The sequence below is a fragment of the Typopeltis vanoorti genome, chromosome 7, assembly GCF_054136105.1.
Source record: "Typopeltis vanoorti isolate ZY-2024b chromosome 7, IOZ_Tvanoo_1.0, whole genome shotgun sequence".
NCBI classification, from domain to species: Eukaryota; Metazoa; Arthropoda; class Arachnida; order Uropygi; family Thelyphonidae; genus Typopeltis; species Typopeltis vanoorti.
The window spans coordinates 90,013,163-90,032,500 of NC_143555.1; the positions used below are offsets into that span (position 1 = coordinate 90,013,163).

General features: G+C 34.1%; 1 protein-coding gene across 1 annotated transcript in view; it reads right to left on the reverse strand.

The window, feature by feature from the left end:
- The window catches only part of LOC150104851 (uncharacterized), an 867,921-nt gene that overhangs the window by 27,148 nt on the left and 821,435 nt on the right, over window positions 1-19,338 (reverse strand). The window contains exons 9-11 of the mRNA XM_090395079.1: window positions 9,953-10,150; window positions 3,798-3,902; window positions 2,990-3,112 (exon numbers count right to left, since the gene is read on the reverse strand). Coding sequence (XP_090251205.1) covers window positions 2,990-3,112; window positions 3,798-3,902; window positions 9,953-10,150 — 426 coding nt within the window. The remainder of the gene's footprint in view (window positions 1-2,989; window positions 3,113-3,797; window positions 3,903-9,952; window positions 10,151-19,338) is intronic.

Sequence of the window (19,338 nt, forward strand, 5' to 3'; positions counted from 1 at the left end):
CGTGCATATGCAGCACCCCCAATTTTTCTCGATATATAAATATATTTATTAATTTATTTATATTTGCTTGTAATATTTAATTTTATCATCAACAATCCTATACAATTCTCTTATTTTGTATAAAAAATAATAAAAATCCATCTTGTAGCACTTAGGAGTTTCCCAGTGTCATATTGCTACGCGCGCAAGCATATGCACGTCATAGTGAGATGCGAGCTATTAGCGTAATGCGGCACTGTCTGTCGCGCAGTTCCACTCTTGTTTATATGCAATTTGCGCTAGTAGTAGTAGTAGTGTGTTTATAGGGCTTATCGTGTTTACTCCGTCTCTTTAAATATTTGGACATTACAATGAAAGACATAACATTTGTTATAGTTTTTATTTTAGAACATTATTGGGGTTATGATGGCTTTTATTTTTAAGTAATTTTGAATTATACTAAACTGTATATTTTTATCGATAATAAACAATATTTTTTCATGTTTCATTTTTTTAATTTTTACCATAATTTTGATATTTTATCCAAACACATATATACTGTACTTACAGTGTGTATGTATATTGCGAAAGTTGCAGTATCCCCACGATTTCAAGCCACGAGCAGCCACTGCTTTCGATACAAAATCATTTATTGAAAAAAAAAAAAAAAAAAAGATTAATTTCTGAATTTGATTTAACAATTAAAAAACTCAAATGAACAGTAGCGACATTACGCAAACTAATAGTTTTAAAAAATCTTTATTGGAAAAGTTCAATCAAGAAGAAATTGTTTATTTAGTGTGCGCCCTAACTTTAACTCAAAACAATTAGGATACTGACACAACATCGTCGTGCCTCTTTACATGATCACACAGAGAGAAGGTCAACCTTTGACCCTACAATACCCTCGTTACTTCCTGCTGAACCTATAAAAACTATCATTTTAAGCCCTTAAGAATTCAGAGTTATGTATGAAGGGTGTAGCTGTTCCTTTAGCTGTCTCTATCTTGACACTAACCCTGAAACAAAGAGGAGGAAATAGTTGAAGCCTTTCAGCACAGATTCCCTGCGGCCACTCTCACGCAAGAGCCTTAACGATCTCGGCACAGGAAACGAGGCGGATGGAGACGCGTCCGAACTGGATTTCAATGCCAGTGAGTTACTGGTTCAACGACATCATGACTTTCCTGTCTTGTGAAGGTCAAAGCCGACAGAGCGCAAGGCGGGCGCAGCGGAAAAGAGAAAGCAGCCAATGTGGACAATCCGATCACAAACACATACAACAGGCTGCTGTGACATGGTGGATGTACCGAACGAGGTAACCAATCAGAAGCCGTCTTCATGTTGTGCAGGTAATCGCAACAGGGAATCTAAGCAGAAAGTTAGGCAACGCTGTTGTCATGATGAGTAAGGAAAGAGGGGAGGATACAAGAGAAGGAATTCTGATGAAAAAGGGTGTTTGTGGTTGTAATTTCTGTAAGAGTGACAAACTGGCGATCAACCATTTCCGAAAATAAAAAATGAATTACAGTAAATTCCAATTATTTAAGTCGTGCCGAAAATTTAATTGTCGAATTCTAGAAATGTTGCAAAACAGGAAATAGCAGAAATAATAATAATACTAATAAAATCACCTTCACTACCTACGCTCTCTCTGTTTTTCCCTTGTCGAGAATTGTACAAATAAAAAAAAACGACATTTATAAGTGATTTACACAAATAAAAGAGATAAATTATTTTTTTTATCACAGGGCAATATATTGTCTCCGAAGGCAGTGACCCACATAGATAAAAGTGATAGAGATAAATGCAAAGCTTTCTCTAATGGTACAACACAAATCACAAACAAGAAATTATGAATGTCACAACTGCTCTTATAATCAATTTGACAGCTCTCTGATTAGGTAGGTTTACATTATTGTCATAACTGGGGGGCGAAGGAGCGTCACTTTTAAAGGACTGTTTTTTTGTTTTTTTTTAATGAGAATCCCGTCCACGAAAAGCTGTTAGCCTATAGTAACAATGCAAAGGTTAAGGATTACATAATCCTATAAACCTGCTCTAGAGACCAAATAATGGAACTTTTTTCAACCTACTTCAAGATTACAATAAGCTGAGCGGTGACGTCACACCCGGAGAATGAAAATCATCTCTTACCTAAAGACGTTCACACCTACGGTGGATTCGAACCAGACAACTTTTGGTTACAGAGTGGAATACGCTAACCACTCCACCAATAACGAAGGCAAGTCATGAATATTTAGTCGGAACACATCCTGGAAACCGAAGAACGTATTGGGCTAAGTTTGACTTCTTACGCTACTAGGTTCTTAGGTTTCCAGTTACCAGAAGAAGGCAGTCAAATTTGATTTGCACACGCAAAGCAAGAAGTTGTATTGAATAAATTATGTGATACAAATACGAAAAATGAAATGAAATGCAACAAGAAAAAATGAAATGGGCACATCAGTAATCAAAGTTGATAGATGGACATTTACTAATTGGTATTCCGACAGCATCAAAAGCAAACCAAGAAGCATTTCAACAAGATGGCAAGATCCCAACGTATCGAAGCCATGGTGGAATCCATAACTAAAATCACAAATCCATTAACATAACGAAAATCACATACAAACTCAGATAGCCTTGATTTTATTTTTCCTTTTTGTTTACACCATTGACTCATCAATGGTGTATATACAATAACAACGGAAGGAGGAAGTACGGCTTCTACAAGAATAATAAGGATATTATACGAAAGATTGGATTATCATACTTTTGGAATTTGGTCCCCATTCTCGTTAAAATATATCAGCGAATGATTTAATTTTTTTTTTTTTGTATAATTAGTACGTTGATTTGGAAAGCTGATGGTTATAACTCAGCTTATTATTATTATTATTATTCCCCCCTCCCCACCGCCCACCCATGAGACAAAATAAAGTATCTTATTTTCTTTCATTTGAAATTTTCAAATGAAAGAAAATAATCTCTCCACTATGATACTTACAAGAATTTGGCCTGACCGGATACTGTGGTGTTGAGAGGTGGGACGGCTGTGTCAGATGGCCGTAGGGTGACACATAGGATAAACCGTTGGGACTCGACGACTCTGGCGTCCGAGATGGCGGAACTATTAAAAAAAAAAATCTTCCTATAACATTAAAATCTTTGAATATATATTTTTTTAAATTTACATAACATAGTTTAATTCTCAGTAAAATTAATGCAACTGTTTGGAGGAAAAGGGTCCAAAGCTTAAAGTCAAGTTTATCGTTTATAATCTAGTTTCCTTCTAAAAATGATTAAAAACTGGTTTCAGTAATTAAAAAAAAAAGTAATAAAAAAATACCTTTTTTTTGGGGGGGGGGGAATACAGGCACACCAATAGAGAGAGTGGCAGGTCGAAAAACCAGGTGGCCAAGTAGCTGTTGATGCAAAACACCAGGTGAACCCTGAAGAAAGTGTCACGTTCAACCTTAAAAGAGTTGTAGGTCACCAAATGAGGTAACAGGTTATCTCAGTGTGAGGTCAACTCACCTCGTTATCTATTGCAGTTCATGAAGGTCTAAACGAATAACTTAGTTCCACTCTGTTGCTACTACGTTGATTACGTAAAGCTGCGTAGTTATAAATCTCAAGTATGTCAAATGTAGTATATAGGAAACATATTTATTAATATATGAGATTAACTCAGTGATGCCCTTTATTTTTTTAATTAGTAATACCCTAATAGCAATTCATGTTCGCGATATCGATATATATATATATATATATATATATATATATATATATTTAAAAATCACTAGAAAACTTACTTGTGCTGACGTGAGGTCGGGGTTTAGATTCGTCATTACTTAGGTGGCCACTGCTACTGTCGACATCTGATACGCCGCTGTCGGCAGGACTTGGAGGTAGAGACCCTAAAATGAGAGCAAAGTAATCTATATTATTGGTCGTTTATATTTCTTCAAAGAAATCAAGGTTCTACATACACATAAATAAAGAATATTTATTTCGTCATATACATCATGATGAAATATAATAATATTTTGTCATGATATGAAGAGCATTTGGAAGGGTTTTGATAGCTACAGATATCTTCCAAATTGTTTGAACTAACTGTACTTCAGGACAGCAATTTTAATCTCATTAGAAGTACAAAAAAAAAAAAAAATTCTTCAGCTGCTTAGACATACAAATCACTTTTTTTTTTTTTTAAATTGTAAACATGGAAATAATACGGATTAAATTCACTCGAGAAGATCAACAAATCGGAGTTATTCTTCTGTACTATTATTGGGCACATTTAAGTGAAGGGTCAGGAGGCTCATGTCCAAACGGATTCGACTCCGTTAATAAATAAACACGCCGGTGTTATTCATTGCTGCTTTTCAACGCTTCCAGATCTGTCCCTACAAGAAACGCACCTGACAATACAATCACAACAAAAGCTTAACGGTCTCTTTGACCAAGCCAAAGTACTTCCTGGACGACCGATACGGAAAGAACTACCAAGTCAACACATAGTTCGCAAACAGGGCCACGCCGTTACGTAGTTTCAAAAATAACATGTTTATTTCAATATTTTTCTGTTTTTGCTGAGCGCATGTTATATAAAATAATAACTATTTAGAAGAAGAAGAATCTTTTTAACTAATAAAAAACAAAAAACACCGTTCGTTGTAATATTATATTATAATAAAACTTATATTATTTAATATAAGTATTTATTTAATATAATAAATATTATAATGATTATCATAAATATTATAATATTATAATGATTTATTAAAATTAAATAATTATTATAAATAATAAAATAAATATTATATATTTTTTAAATTATTAAATTCACGCATTTTTTAAAGGAAACTTAGATAAAAGATGTAGATTGTTGCTTCTGAGTTCTTGTTTACAATTTAACCAAAACAACTAAAATCATGAGACAAGTTGTGCGATTATTATTATGTCTGGTAAATACATGTGTTCTCCGGCCGGTTTGTCTGAATTGTTCGGTCGGAATGGAACCAATGGCAGCTGCTGCAGAGCTAGTGGATTTTGTTTTTTAAGAAAATAAGTGAGGATAGAAGTAAAATGACACTTATTTTCTGTTCTTTGTTATCATCTAATTATATTTGCATTATTGATAATAGCAGGCCAATAATCTGCTCCTTAAAGCGTTTATTTAAATTCTTGGTGTATCTGAACAGAAACATTCTACTCAAATATATGACTTTTTTTTTTTTTAAATCATATTTCTCATTCCCGACTGTAAATCTGCAAGACAAATTGTTTTTAAACGTTTGCACAATATGCGAGCGATAGAAATTCTCGCAGAAATGATCACACAAAAGACCTTTTGGGCACTTTTCCTACAAAAAAAAAAAAAAAAAGACCAATCCATCTTGAATCGAAAGGTGAAAAGAATGAGGTCCAAAACACCCCTGCTGACCTACATAAAGAGTTACAAAGAAGTAACGGGAGCGTTTCGCTTCTTACAACCGCCTCTCTAAACCGGCAAGGGTGCTGAAGTTGGAGAGTCCGTACAATGGCTAATGTCAAAACCTATTTGGTGAGCGCAGCGGAGAGCGGCTAAAATAGCGACATGGCTTCTTGATCGGAACACAAACATCCTCATTTTAACGTCTGGTAAATTCAGGTCATGGGAAACGAATGGAGTAAATCGATAGTGATCATATTGACCTTTTCGACAGTCGAGCTCTCTCTCACATACGGAAGTACCATACGGTGAGTAAAAGGTCATCTTATCCAAAAACTTCAAGGAGCATGAACTTCGAACCGTGTCGGCGATGCTTAAAATAGAATATGCTCACAGTTGATAAACATCCAGGGGCTAACAACTTATTCCTTCATGCTATTTTATCAACCTTGCTCTTGACAAACTCTACCAAATGTAGCTTTTTTTTTCCCTCGCCGCATCCATTAATTCACGTCTGAAAATCCGTCTGTTGTCATTTATAAATGGCGGGCTTGGTATATTCATGATTTTTCCCCCGTTTATCAGGGTTCTTAAAGATATTAAATGTGGTATGTAATTTCCACTACCTTACTCACAGGTGTTTGGTAAGTAAATAATTATTGCGTTCTCCAGGGCAACGTGAATTGACCTTAAAAACCTCTGGCAAGGCGAAATGTTTTTCTTCTAAAAATAACTCCACAAACGACTCCTCGTCTGGTGCAATGAATGCCTGCCGAGTGGCTGGAAATTTTTAAATTGGGAAGACGTAGGAGTTCAAAAACATGTGCGAGATGGAATTTCGAACTAAATTGCAACGCTTTGATTTTAATACGATATTTTACAGTTTTGTGAAGACCTAAGAGGGATTTTTAGGGGATACAGAAAATCTACATACGATGAAGGAAATATATATTTTATAAATCATATCATATATGACTTCAAATCAGATCTGGCATTTTAGGACCGATCTGATTTTAGGTTTGAGAAAGAGAGAAAAATATTCAAAAAATTATAAATTAGACAATATCCTTAATGATGTCTCATTCTTAGGAATGGAAGATTGAGAAAGAATAGTCATACAATAAAGTTATATTACAAATTCGAATTAGTTTCTTTAAAAAATTTAATTTTTCAAATTAGAAACAGCAACTTATTAACCTTGATATATTGTAAAAAGGGATATTCTTAAAATGAATTAAAAAATGTTTTTAAATAGATATATTTGAACAAGTTAAAAATAAGTAATTTTTTAAAAATTCCACTTGTCATTTTTTTTTCAAAATTGTAAAATAATTCATTTTTTCAATTCAAAACATCCAAAAATTGCCATGTTTTAGAATTCAATTAGTCGTTTTTTTTAATTTTTTTTTTTGATATCCCACTCATGGAAGGCTGGAAATCCATACCCTTGTAGCATCATGGTCTATTGATTAGATCAATCGAGAGCTTTTCTATAAAGACTGAAGTTTATTCTTCACTTTCTTCAAGCCACCTCTGGCCTCCATTAAAACGTAGTAGTTATACATCGAATGACGAAAAAATGGTTGCAAGTTATCCTCTTAACCATTCAGACCAGTAAAATTCAATAATTGCAACAACTTCCATCCGCAAGAGTTATAAAAATCGAAAATGTATCTGGAAACTTTAAATGCAAATTTGATATAATTACAATTTGTTTGTTTTTATGCGTGAAGTGACATGAAGGAGTGGGAGATCTGAAGGTTTGGAAGGGTGTTGAAAAATTGCTCAGAATAGTTCACTATTCTGAGCAATTTTTAATATCCTGATTATTTCAGAATGGTCCCTTATATTGTAGTTCGTTATACTTGATAGTGTGTGAAATAATTTTGATTGGCTACCATAAGCAAAATACAAAACTTTTTTTTTTTTCTAAATCAAGAATTGAACCATGCTGCATTGTTCTGAAAGAAACGTGCTCCTCTATATATTCTAAAAAATAATTCGTACACTATTCTAATAGAAGTTCTATTTTCGGAAACAGTAAAGATCAGCATGTGCTTCCAGTTCCAATATTCACCGTAAGCCTTCCTCTCTCACCTCCCCTGTCCCTGTAACAGACATACTTTCCTTTCACAAACAGTACGACAGACGCACAACACAGCTGGGAAGCAAACCACCTGTTCGACCTATATAACATTTGACAAAGACGTAGCGGGATCTTTTCATCTTTTTCTCCTCGAGTGCGCGCACACACGTACACACACACTGCTCTGCAGGGAACGGGAGGTTCACAATGGTCTGACGTCACCATCAAAAAAGGTCAGTGGAGTATTTGCGGCAATATTCAACCAGTTTCACAAAAGTAAGCATCCATTATATTAGACATGCTATTTCCTACCTGGTATCAGCGCATTATATAATTCTATTATCACTACATGCGTTTAAGTCTGTTTATTTTACCAACCATAGTGAACGTTCGACAGGTCTGAAACAGTTAATCGGAAAAAATTTAAGATTATCCTGAAAAACACTGCTTTATGATATATTGATGGCCAGTTTATTGTCAGGATCCAGTGGAGGCGCCCTGATGAGTTGAAAACAAGGAGTTATGCATTACTCTTTGAAATACGAATTCGCAGGTATGGGGCTCCTACGATCCGTAAGTCTCGATATCTTCGTTGCCCTTTTCTCCCAAGAAGCCTTGTTTATTTGTAAATAATAAATAATAATAATCCACGGCACTTAAAGAACCTAAAGATTCACTTAGATTCTGCTTCCGTAATCAATTCAAGATAAAGTGGTTAGTCTTAGGATTAACCATTCTTACCGACTGACCATCTTTTATTATTCATTCTGAATGCAGTAATTTAATATCAATTAAGAAGCCCAGAGGCAGACATAATTTTGGAATCCTCTTCCGGATTATTATTATTATTTCGATTTCGAGTTCTAGGCTTTGGAGCACAAGGATAGCAAAATTTAGGCTACCATTCAAGAATATATCTTAAATTGGGAGGGCCATAAAGGTAAGAGCTTATTTATGTATTATATTGCATTCAAGAATTCTATAATGATCACCTTTTCTTCCTTAAAAAGAAGAAGAAGAAGAAGAAGAAAGGAAACTAGCTCAAGGATGTTGAAACTAAAAGCTAAGGAAAAACTTGGGAATTGTAATGGGTTATTTGTCTATATACATATGAAGGAAAAAGATAAGTTTAATATTTTTTTCCATGATTCATCTGAGATGCAATCAGCTCGGGAAAATAGGTTAAATACATCATTTTTGAAAGTACATTTATTTACATTTTCAGAGGTGGTGTGTTTACTATTTCATTTTAAACACTCCATTTTCGCAATCAACCAATACGAGATAGAGACCTTTAAGCTGTGTGCTAACTTCCATTAATTTTTCAGTCGTGGCAAACTAATCCCAGCAACACTCATAAACTGCATCCACAAGGAAACAACCAGTAAACAAACAAAAAAAAAAAAACAATAACAATAAATTTAAAAAAAATCGCGCCTTCCTTTGTCTGCCATATCTAAGCAACTGTTCTAAGACACTACCAACCACGTAGGCGGCGCTGTTCACTCCCTCGTCTTGACAGGTAACGTCTTTCAGACACACCATCGCCGCTTTGCTTGTTTTTATGCCCCCGTAAGCGCCAAGAGTAAAACTCTCGGAAACGTCCGTTGCCAGAGCCCTGCCTCATAACATTGGCCTTCGCCTGTCAGGCTGTACCGCTACACTGCTATTCCACGACAATTCAAGGATAAAGGGCTAATGCCCTGTCTGGCTCGCACTCCACATACACGCGCCGAACGAGTGATGGTGCTGCCACCGCACGGTCTCTAAGCGGAATGTGAGGCTAGAGAAATCAATGCTACAAGAGCGCTGAATTCAACTCCTTGGAGTCGGTGAGCTGTTTTCAAGGTTAAAAGGTTGTAGTTTCATGGTGACAGGTGTCCTTCGAACTTCAAATGAGGTTTTTTATTTAGTGTTGTATTAAGAAAACTGAGATGCACTTTAAGACATCTTAATATGCTTTGCTTATATATTGACTAGGTCAACTTTAATATGTTATCGGATACAATAACATTCAAGGGGGGGGGGTTAGCTACACAAACTGTTTCAATGTTTAAAGAGCACTTCGATGAAGCATTTAATAATGTCATGAGGGGAGGATAACTATACAAACTATTACAAACGATGTTTAATACTCTGTCGCAATCTAGAAGAAGTTTAAGTTTTCAAGCATAGTAATAAACGAATTTCAAATCTGGCTAAAGACCAAATCACAGTTAGCAATCCTTACATTTCAGACCGCGTATTAGTAAATTTAAAAATTAATTTTAAAAAAATTAAACATTTCAAGGATTAAAAGAAATTTGTACAATAAAAAATCAAAGTATATTACAAGCTAGCAATTCAATTTCTTAAAGAGGATTTTTATCTCTAAATTGAAATTAGCGACAAAAATTAGTTTTCTTTTTTATTCACTCGAAAGCAAAACAAAATTTAGCTCTTACCTGTACTACTGCCACATGAAACAACTGGACCATATACAGATGCCAAAGAATAGGCTAACTGATGGGGTGACTGCTGTAAAATATTTTGTAGCAAAGTCTTCGTTTCTCTCCCATGTGCTGCGGACTGAACACCTAACAGGGAATCGGTAACCATATCCTGGTCCCGTGGCACTCCTCGTGTTGTGTCGCACCCCTCCACTAAAATGACAAAATAAATAAGAAAATTATATATTGGGCTACTTTGAACTTATTGTAATATTTTATTAAATATCAACAATTTTATGATGTCCAGCAGATTCATGTCGTATTTTTGTTTTGACAATTGATATTCATATCATTTCATTGTAATGCCGTCAAGAAAAAGTAGTGTCTTACAATCTAAAAATTAATATTACAGTATAAATTATATATGTCGATTCCAGAGTTGTCTTCTTTTGCCTAAAATTCAACATTGAAACTCATTTACGCTCTTTTGTTTTCTGCTGTTCACATTGGCATTTATTATTAACCAGTTTCTTCTACCGAAAGTGCAACAGCCATTAAAAAACTGCGTATTATAATAAATTAAATGAAACCGAGCACCAGGCAGCGCTACATGCAACTAGCGAAATCGCTTCCGCATGTAAGGGGGGGGGGGGGGGAAATCCATGATCCACGAGAAGTCAAGTTCATTTCGCTTACTGGGTAGAAACGCTATTGCGTAACGGGAATTAGTGTTATAAAAACGGTTGTATGTTATCATTAAATACCAAGTGAATGCAGATTGGAAGAATATGGTTTGTAATTGAGATTGATTAATACAGAAATTAAGCAATTTTTTTAAAAATGTAAATACGTTTGGACTGACTTTTAAATATATCTTGCATTTCTTCACTATATGGCTTACTACTGAATAAAACATTGATGTGTTTTAGCTTAAGCGCGGCATTACTTGTTCCATGAATTTTACATTAAGGTGCCCGGTTGTATTTATAACTATTTCGAGTAACTTATAAAAAAGGGGACTTATTATGTGGTATTTTATTTTTTATAGTTGCAATTAGTAACGCTGCATGTAACATTTTTATTTTCAGTGACCATGGTTATAATGATTATTTATGACATAATTTTCAACTGAAAAGCGAATTATATATCACACCAATCCAATTGTCAATGGCCATTCGCTTGATCAGTCGTACTAGATCTTAAATAAATGTCCTTTTTTTTAAATATTTGCTATCTTAAAATATTAAATTATGTAATTGTTCTTAAATAATATTGCAGTTTTGGTGAGAGGGCGTTAGTAATTGTATACATTTTGGTCGCGAAAAAGAATCAGTACAATGTCATCTAACCAGAATTCAAAGTATTTTCTTTTTCTTTTTTTTTAATGCATTTTTGTGATTAGAAACGCAGTACCTTTACATATTTTAAAAAACTTGAAAGTTTGTTGAGAATTATTATCTTATGATTTTCAAGTACGGTGTGGATTTGTAATTACGGATATGGTAAAAATAGAAACAAATGTATCTAGCAATTTTAAAGACACATAATGCAAAATTTTCTTTTAAAAAAAATTGTAACATATTACGTGGAAGAAAGTAGACGTATGAAACTTAATAATCTTTCTGATATGTATGTATGTATTTGGACCATCCCTTAAAAAATATTTTTAAAAAGTTGGAGCTGTATTTGTAATTAACAATTAATTACAAATTAACAGTTTGTGGTGTACGACATGTTTATGATATTTAATATAATAATAATAAATAGCTTGTTTTCTAACCTTGATTAAGTGGAATTGCTTGCCAAGTTGTTTACACTAAAGACCGAAAAACAAAAAGAATGGAAACTGTGGACATCTCAATCATCCATTCACATTAAAGTTCACGTGACACTTGAGAGCATATCAAAATATAGTGCTGATACTATTTAGATTTCAAAATTGTGTTTATCTAATCCCCCCCCCTTGATTTAATATTGTTCTTCTGCCGCCAAATATAGAACTCACTGACGTAGATAAAAACTGAACTAGAAATAAATTCAGCTAAAACAATTTGTTCATTATCATATAAAAACATGCTTTTTATGCATAATGACTAAGATCATTTGGGAAGCAAAAAATAACGAAATGTCAAGTTAAAAGTCGATCACAACTACATATACAATTCTCAGAAAAGCGCACTTTGTCCATGACCCACTTAAGGGTCGTTCTGCCGTAAACAGAATCCTCACATGCCGTTACGACATCTCCACGTGTAAGGGAAAGACTAACGTCATGTTTGCACACCTATGGTACCCTCCTCCTGTTCAGGTTTTAGGTGTCAAGGCTGTACAAAGCCCAAGTTATAAGGATGAAACAAGACACAAGGTAAAGCAGAAGCTCATCGACAAAGTCCTCTCATTCCCTCCCCCCCTCCAAGGCATATTCATGAAACCGTATACATATATATATATATATAAAAACGGTCACACATACACACACACACGCGTAATTATGCCACGTGTTTTTGTAAAGATATATCGTAAGTTATTCTTCATTTTAAGTAGTTAAGATAATTAGTAAGTAATGTTTCTGTTTCATGTTTTAATATTTTGTTTCATGTTACTGATTCATATACCATACTTTTATCAAATCATATTAGGGATTTCCATCGAAATTATTGCGTAATTGCTATAGAGATGCTGAGATTCCCTGAAGACGGGGATTAACCACACACACACACACACACACACACACACACACACACACACACACACACACACACACACACACACACACACACAAAGAGGTTTTGCTAGAAATAAACATTATTGATTTTCAATTTTAAATCCAACTGTAGTCGTAAACAATGCAAGAGGATATACTCTTTAATTTAAAACGTATGTATAATTTAGCGTTTCTCAAACATCGTAAAACCCAGGGGATTCGCGATATATTCCAAGAAATCCCTGGAAGTCAGCCCAAAACTTAATTTCATAAAAGTAAAAACAAATTTAAATATTTTCTATAAAATTGGATTTATAATAAAGGTTTAATCCAGAAAAAAATTGATATCTCTAATAACAAAATAAATACATGTTAATGATAGATAAAGTTTTTTAAATAAATAAAAAAAATAATCTTTAGTGTAAAAAAATTTAGTCAGCACGAAATTATTAAATAAAAATAGGCCTATGGATTTATAAAATTTGAGAACCGCTACTTTCCCAATACGTTGTCATACTTCAAAGAGAATATGGTGTGTATATACGGTATATATAATTCCCCTCCCCCGGTCCGTTATAACTGAAACATCAGCGATTAACTGTCTGCAGCTACTCGACGATTTTATGGAACAGATGAACCGGAATGTTTAAAAAATTCATTGAGCTTGGTTAAACTCATTTATTTTGCTATAATAGTCTGCAATGTTTCTTAAATACCAGTTCATAAAAATAAATAAATAGAAAGATACCACTTATATTTTCCCTTACACTGTATTTTCATGTTCCATATCTGAGTAAAAAAATCATATATATATATATATATATATATATATATATATATATATATATATATATATATATATATATATATATATATATACACACACATATATATGAGTTTTATATATATATATATATTTGTTACGCAACGAGTAATTTCCATTGTCGCCAAGGGCGGCGCTGCATCATGCCATCATTTATAGCAATTACTTACGGGACTGGAAGAGGTGAACGGCCGAAAGCAGATAGTGGAGTTACAGATGGGCAGCGTTCAAGGTTATTAACAGTGATAAGAACACGAGAAAGGGTAGGTGGGCGCGGAGGATGCTGGGAGAAGGCGAGCACGTGGCAGCGATCGATACGTCTAAGTGGATTTACGGAACTGTGTCAGGCATTTCATTCCACTCCCCCTCACCCTCCCGCTTAGTAGCTAAAATAATGGGCAACGGGAAGGAGTCCGCAAGAGAAAAGAGGCGAGAATAGGATTACAAAAAAACATATATAATAAATAAATAAAATCTCAGATAGTAATAAAATAAGCTATCTGAATCTGTAAGTTGATGAGTGCTTACACAAACCTGCAGCCGTATTGTTGCTGAGTTTATAAAGAACGCGGAACTGTGCATGGGTTTTTGTATCGTGAGCTGCAACGCATCTGACATTTTTAAGCTACTGAAAGCGTTTAACGAAAACACTAGCTATTGTGGCTTTAGCCGAGTGCAATAGATTATAATCCTCATAAGCATCTAACCAAGATCATAATCAATTCTTGAGCTTATAAGAAAGTATCATAGTGCTTTATATATATGTTGTTGTTTTGCTTCTGTTTATCATACATTTAACATTAAGATATAATAATAACATTCTCCTGTTGTCGAGATTAATTAAACATGACCAATGAGAGGACTTTAATTCCATACCAAGCGAATAAAACTCATCTACTGTTTGGATGAAATATACCACGATGTAACTCAAAACTATTAATTTAATATTTAAACGAACTGTGAATGTGAAATACCAATCAACACAAATTATCTGTTTGTTTATGATTATGGGAGGGAGCTGTTATTCGTATTTATTAATGAAACCCGTGGAAATTGCAGAGGATATGAAAGTCACATATTATTATCCGTGTTTTTATATGTGCAGTATTAGAATGAAATGCTTCGGATTAAGTTGTTTGGAATTAAACCGAGAAAGTCATGAAAATGCGATGGATGGATTATCGTTTGTCAACTTTATGAGCTCGCTGGCCATTTGGTTTGCTCTGCGGAAGAAAAAAAAAAAAAAAAAAACTCAAAAATTCTGGAGACAGGGAACTCTACCACCGACATCTGAAGATCGGCTAACTCATCTACGGTTGAAAGCAGTGCCGCGCCGTCGGTAGGAGGCGTCCTTGTGCAAAACTCTTTCAGCGCCCCCATAAAATAAGTTTCCATAAAAAAATTTTTGCGAAAAATGTTACTTTGTTAAAAGTACAAAACAGTTTATACTCATACATAAAAATAAATTTTATTTAACAATAGTAGAACATTGTAATCACTAAAATTCATTAATAAGGAATTTTTAATAATAAAAGTTTTCAAAAATATTTATTTTGTTAATCAAGCGAGAATATTTATACAATTTTCGCTAAGTCGATGCTTACTCTGTGAAAAAAAATCTGTGGTAATATTGATAATTTCACTTCAAACAAATTATAATAAAACTGGTGATGTATTAAGTTAAAAATATTGTTAGATTATTAACAATTCATAATAATTTTAAATTTCAATTTTATTATATTAACTATAATTTGTAATTTATAAAGTGCGATATAATTCAAGAATAAGAAAATTTATATATTTTTTTTAAATTATTTCCCGTGGTGAAATGGCGCCCCTCATATTCAAGCGCCCTTGTGCGGGGCACAATCTGCACAACTGCACGGCGCGGCCGTGGTTGAAAGGACCTAGAAAATGTTTATTGCCTCTTTTACTGAATTCTAAAGAATCATAATAAATAAAATAAAAATCCTGCCGTACGGTTCATTAATAGTTAGCAAAAAAACTGTATCTATTTTATCACAGCGATTATTACGAAATGCAGATATTTCTATATACCCATAAAGAATCTATTATATAGTGTTCGAGTTGAATATACATTTATTTAATATTCCCGTAATTATGAGCATCACTGGAATGAATATATCGCCGTCGAACTGTTTAGGTAAAATTTCCAGCAATACAGACCCAGTGTTAATGACTCACATTGCTTTAGGGATGCAAAAGTTGCGATTCGAAGAAAAGATATTAGTGATTTTATCAGAATGCTAGTGACTTTATCAGTGATACTGATATCGGTAAGGATGGTGTATTAAATTTATAAAAACAAGTCAGATGTACCATGTCATGAAAATGGCTTACCGATAATAGTTGGCATTATCATCATGACCATACGAATTCCTGCCACACACACACACAAAGTGACAGGAGCATAAGAAAGAGAACCCAGTCAGCAATCTCCCATTTCTAACATGAATGGTAAAGAAACACAGAGAATTGCATTCTCTGCTGCTGCCAAGTTTAGTAATATATTGTACACAGGGCTTGTGCCAGATCCTAATAATATTTCAGCGGTTCCGAATATTCAACACGTCTAGTCTTGATAATTATTGTAGATTTTAACCATTCCAGTGATTATGTTTCTTTCCTGAGCAATGGTTCGAATCCACGCTGAGATGCTATTTTATCAAGAAGCCCCAAACCCTTCATAAGGATACCAAGTGCATTCCCTTATTATTCCTATTTTTCAGAGAGTAATGGATTGTATCATTACGATAATGCGAGTAGTTTGTGGAACACTTTACGGACTTCATCGTCTTTCCTCTCTCATCTTAAAACCTCCAGTTTAAATCCTAATGAGAACTTGTAGAATCATCTGGAGAGGCATCTATTGCGAAGACTCAACATGGCAATCAGTGCATCTAAACCAGATGAGTGGTGACAAATGACAAATCACTACAGACGTGGTAGCTGCAAGTACAGCGACAGGTGGCCGAATCTAGTATGTCTGTCATATCTTTTTTATTGATTCAACATTGTCTTTTGTGTATATGCGTGTGTGTGTGTGTGTGTGTGTGTGTGTGTGTGTGTGTGTGTGTGTGTGTGTGTGTGTGTGTGTGTGTGTGTGTGTGTGTGTGTGTGTGTGTGTAGATATATTCATCCCACTGGAATCGTTCGGAAAGCTCGCTCTACTTCTAGCTTTTAGCATTACCTGCTTTTTTATCGAAATATTTCCCATGGATACAGGTCTTAAGGGAATGCGAAACCCGTTAATTAGGGACAATCTAAAAAATAGAAGTTTTTTTAAGTAACTATATAGAAACAACTCTTTGTATTGAGTGTGAAACCCATATAAGCACAGTGCCTGGAGCAATCTCGCCAACTTATGATGTCCTACAGCCAATCCCTACATAGATGTAATTCCGTATTAATATGTAATTCCGAAGTTAATAATCAATAAGTGATATTTTCAGTTTCCTCCATTAAGAATAGAGATTTGTCTTCATTAGAATCCTGATTCCGCTCTTGAATATTTCAAATAACCACTGCCTCTGGGAAGCTTTGTGATACTAAGTACAGTATTACATTTTTTCCTGGAGACTAGAGATCGATAATTATGATGAGCTATAAATTGGAAAATATAAGTAATAACTTGGCAACCGAGTCAGTGTGATGTTACATATCTCTTCTCCTTCCCCCAAGCTATGTCGTAAGTTAGGTACTTAGCCCTCCAGAGTTGAAAAGGAAATACCTCTTCATCCTGTTATTAGCCAAGCACATAATAAACCTGCCTAACTTGCTATAAAAAGGGACAATGGTGATCTCTTCGACCCTTTACTCCGCTATCTTCTGCGTACTGAATGCTCATTACAGATTTAAATTAAAAGCTACAAGACAATATAATAATCTCCTTTTGTAAGAAGCATTCAAGTCACGTTCTTCCTTTTTTTTTTAACGTACCTCTCGATAGGTGCTTTGCTTGTAATCTTTTAATAATGACGTTTGCAACATGATGACGTCACAACAAAGTACAAACATATAAAAAAATCGTTTTACTTTGTATGGGAATACTTGTATATATTTCATAGATACCAATGGAGAGCGAATAAGTATTCGACATTCGAAAATTTAAAAAAAAAAAAAAGGAAATTACGAATAAAAATACCAAAAGGAGAAAAAAAAAAGAAAAATGTGTGTGTTGAGTGACACATCTGTGGGGAAGATCCAAAAGTACTGGTTCAGTAGGTTTAGTGGCCAACGCGCAACCGTGGCCTACTTTTTACCTTCTTTCTTATGCCCACCCACATTGATGTCCCCATTCGAGCAACAGGGAAAGTATGTTGATTACTAAGGACGAGGCAATTCTCGGAGTGCGAGTCACCACGCCTAAGGTACACTCATAACATGCTGTTTAATTGCTATAACAGTAAGAGAAAGTGAGTTTAGGGAGGGAAGAAAAAAAAAAAAAAAAAAAAGGTCAAGGCTAATGATTAAGTGACATTATTTGTGCATGTTTTCTTTGCAATATGTATGCCAACTTATGCCACAAGGCTTACATAATTTTCTTGATGTAGAAAAAGGAAAACACAAAAAAAAAAAACGAAATCGGTTAACATTTCATTTATAATAACGTAACATAATAATTTAGTTATATAACGGTGAAAATCGCATAATAGTGTATTAAAATTAGTTCTTCACACAATCACTAGGGGGCAGTACAACCATCGGTTATGGATTCACAAGTCAATTTGTTTATAAATCAGATGTTAACTGAACTCTCTGGTTCAAAGGGACTAAGATCGTGATAGTTATTGTTTTTTATCGCTTTGTCCCAAGAACAACTCATGAAGTGTTTAGAAAACTTAAAAAAAAAAAAAAAGTTCTTTCAATGATGCAAAGATATTAATGCAGGGTATTTCCTGAATTAGAATACAGATGACAATTTGAAATTAAGGAATCAGGAAGATTCCCGACTTTAAAATCTATTTATTTAAGTATAAAGTAAATATGTTTACAGAACGAAAGGCGGAAACAAGGGAATAGTGAAAACATCAAAGGTTAGAAATAGAAACAGCAGGTGATCAGATTATAATAAACGCTGTGACGGTATACGTAATGATATAAAAACCACAAGCAAACGGAAGATTTCAAAATATAGAATAATTTACCCATCTAAAATAGTAAAAAGCGTGTAGTAAAATGAGAAACAACGAAGCAGCGAAGTTATATACATCACAATGCACGACAATAAAAACAGTCATAAATTATGGATAATATGTATCGATATCGCAAGATATTTTGAAAACAATGAAAATTAAAAGGTGTTTCCAGAAAACCGAAGTTATTTTTCACCTCAAAGATAATGAAATGGAATGCAACATGTTATTTCGGTACTACTTTGGGGCAATTGTGGACAATTGCATAAAAGGCCATTCTTCCCTCACTTCCGTTTTAGCAGCTTCTCTCCTCCCCCTCATTTACAACGGTAACAATACTTGAATAGTATTATGCAAGAAGTCATTTTACCTCAGAAGAACAAGTCACTATAAAGCGGTTAAGGATATAAAGCAATAAAGTAATCCCCTACTTAGAATACCTTGAAAACGGTTCGGGGGGGGGGATATGATACGACCACACCCATCTCAATAAAAAGTTTGAAAAGACTGAAAACGAGGGGGAAAAAAAAACATTGTTCACTAAGAAGTATGTAAGAAGTTTTAAGAAGTATGCTAAATATTCAATTATATGTGGGATTGTGAAGGCGGATGGGGGAGTAAACTTAAAAAATTAACTTTTTCCTACTATTATTAATTACTACTAGAAAAAACATGCACCTTTTAGTGTACTATTTTTCGACATCGAGATATTACCCTT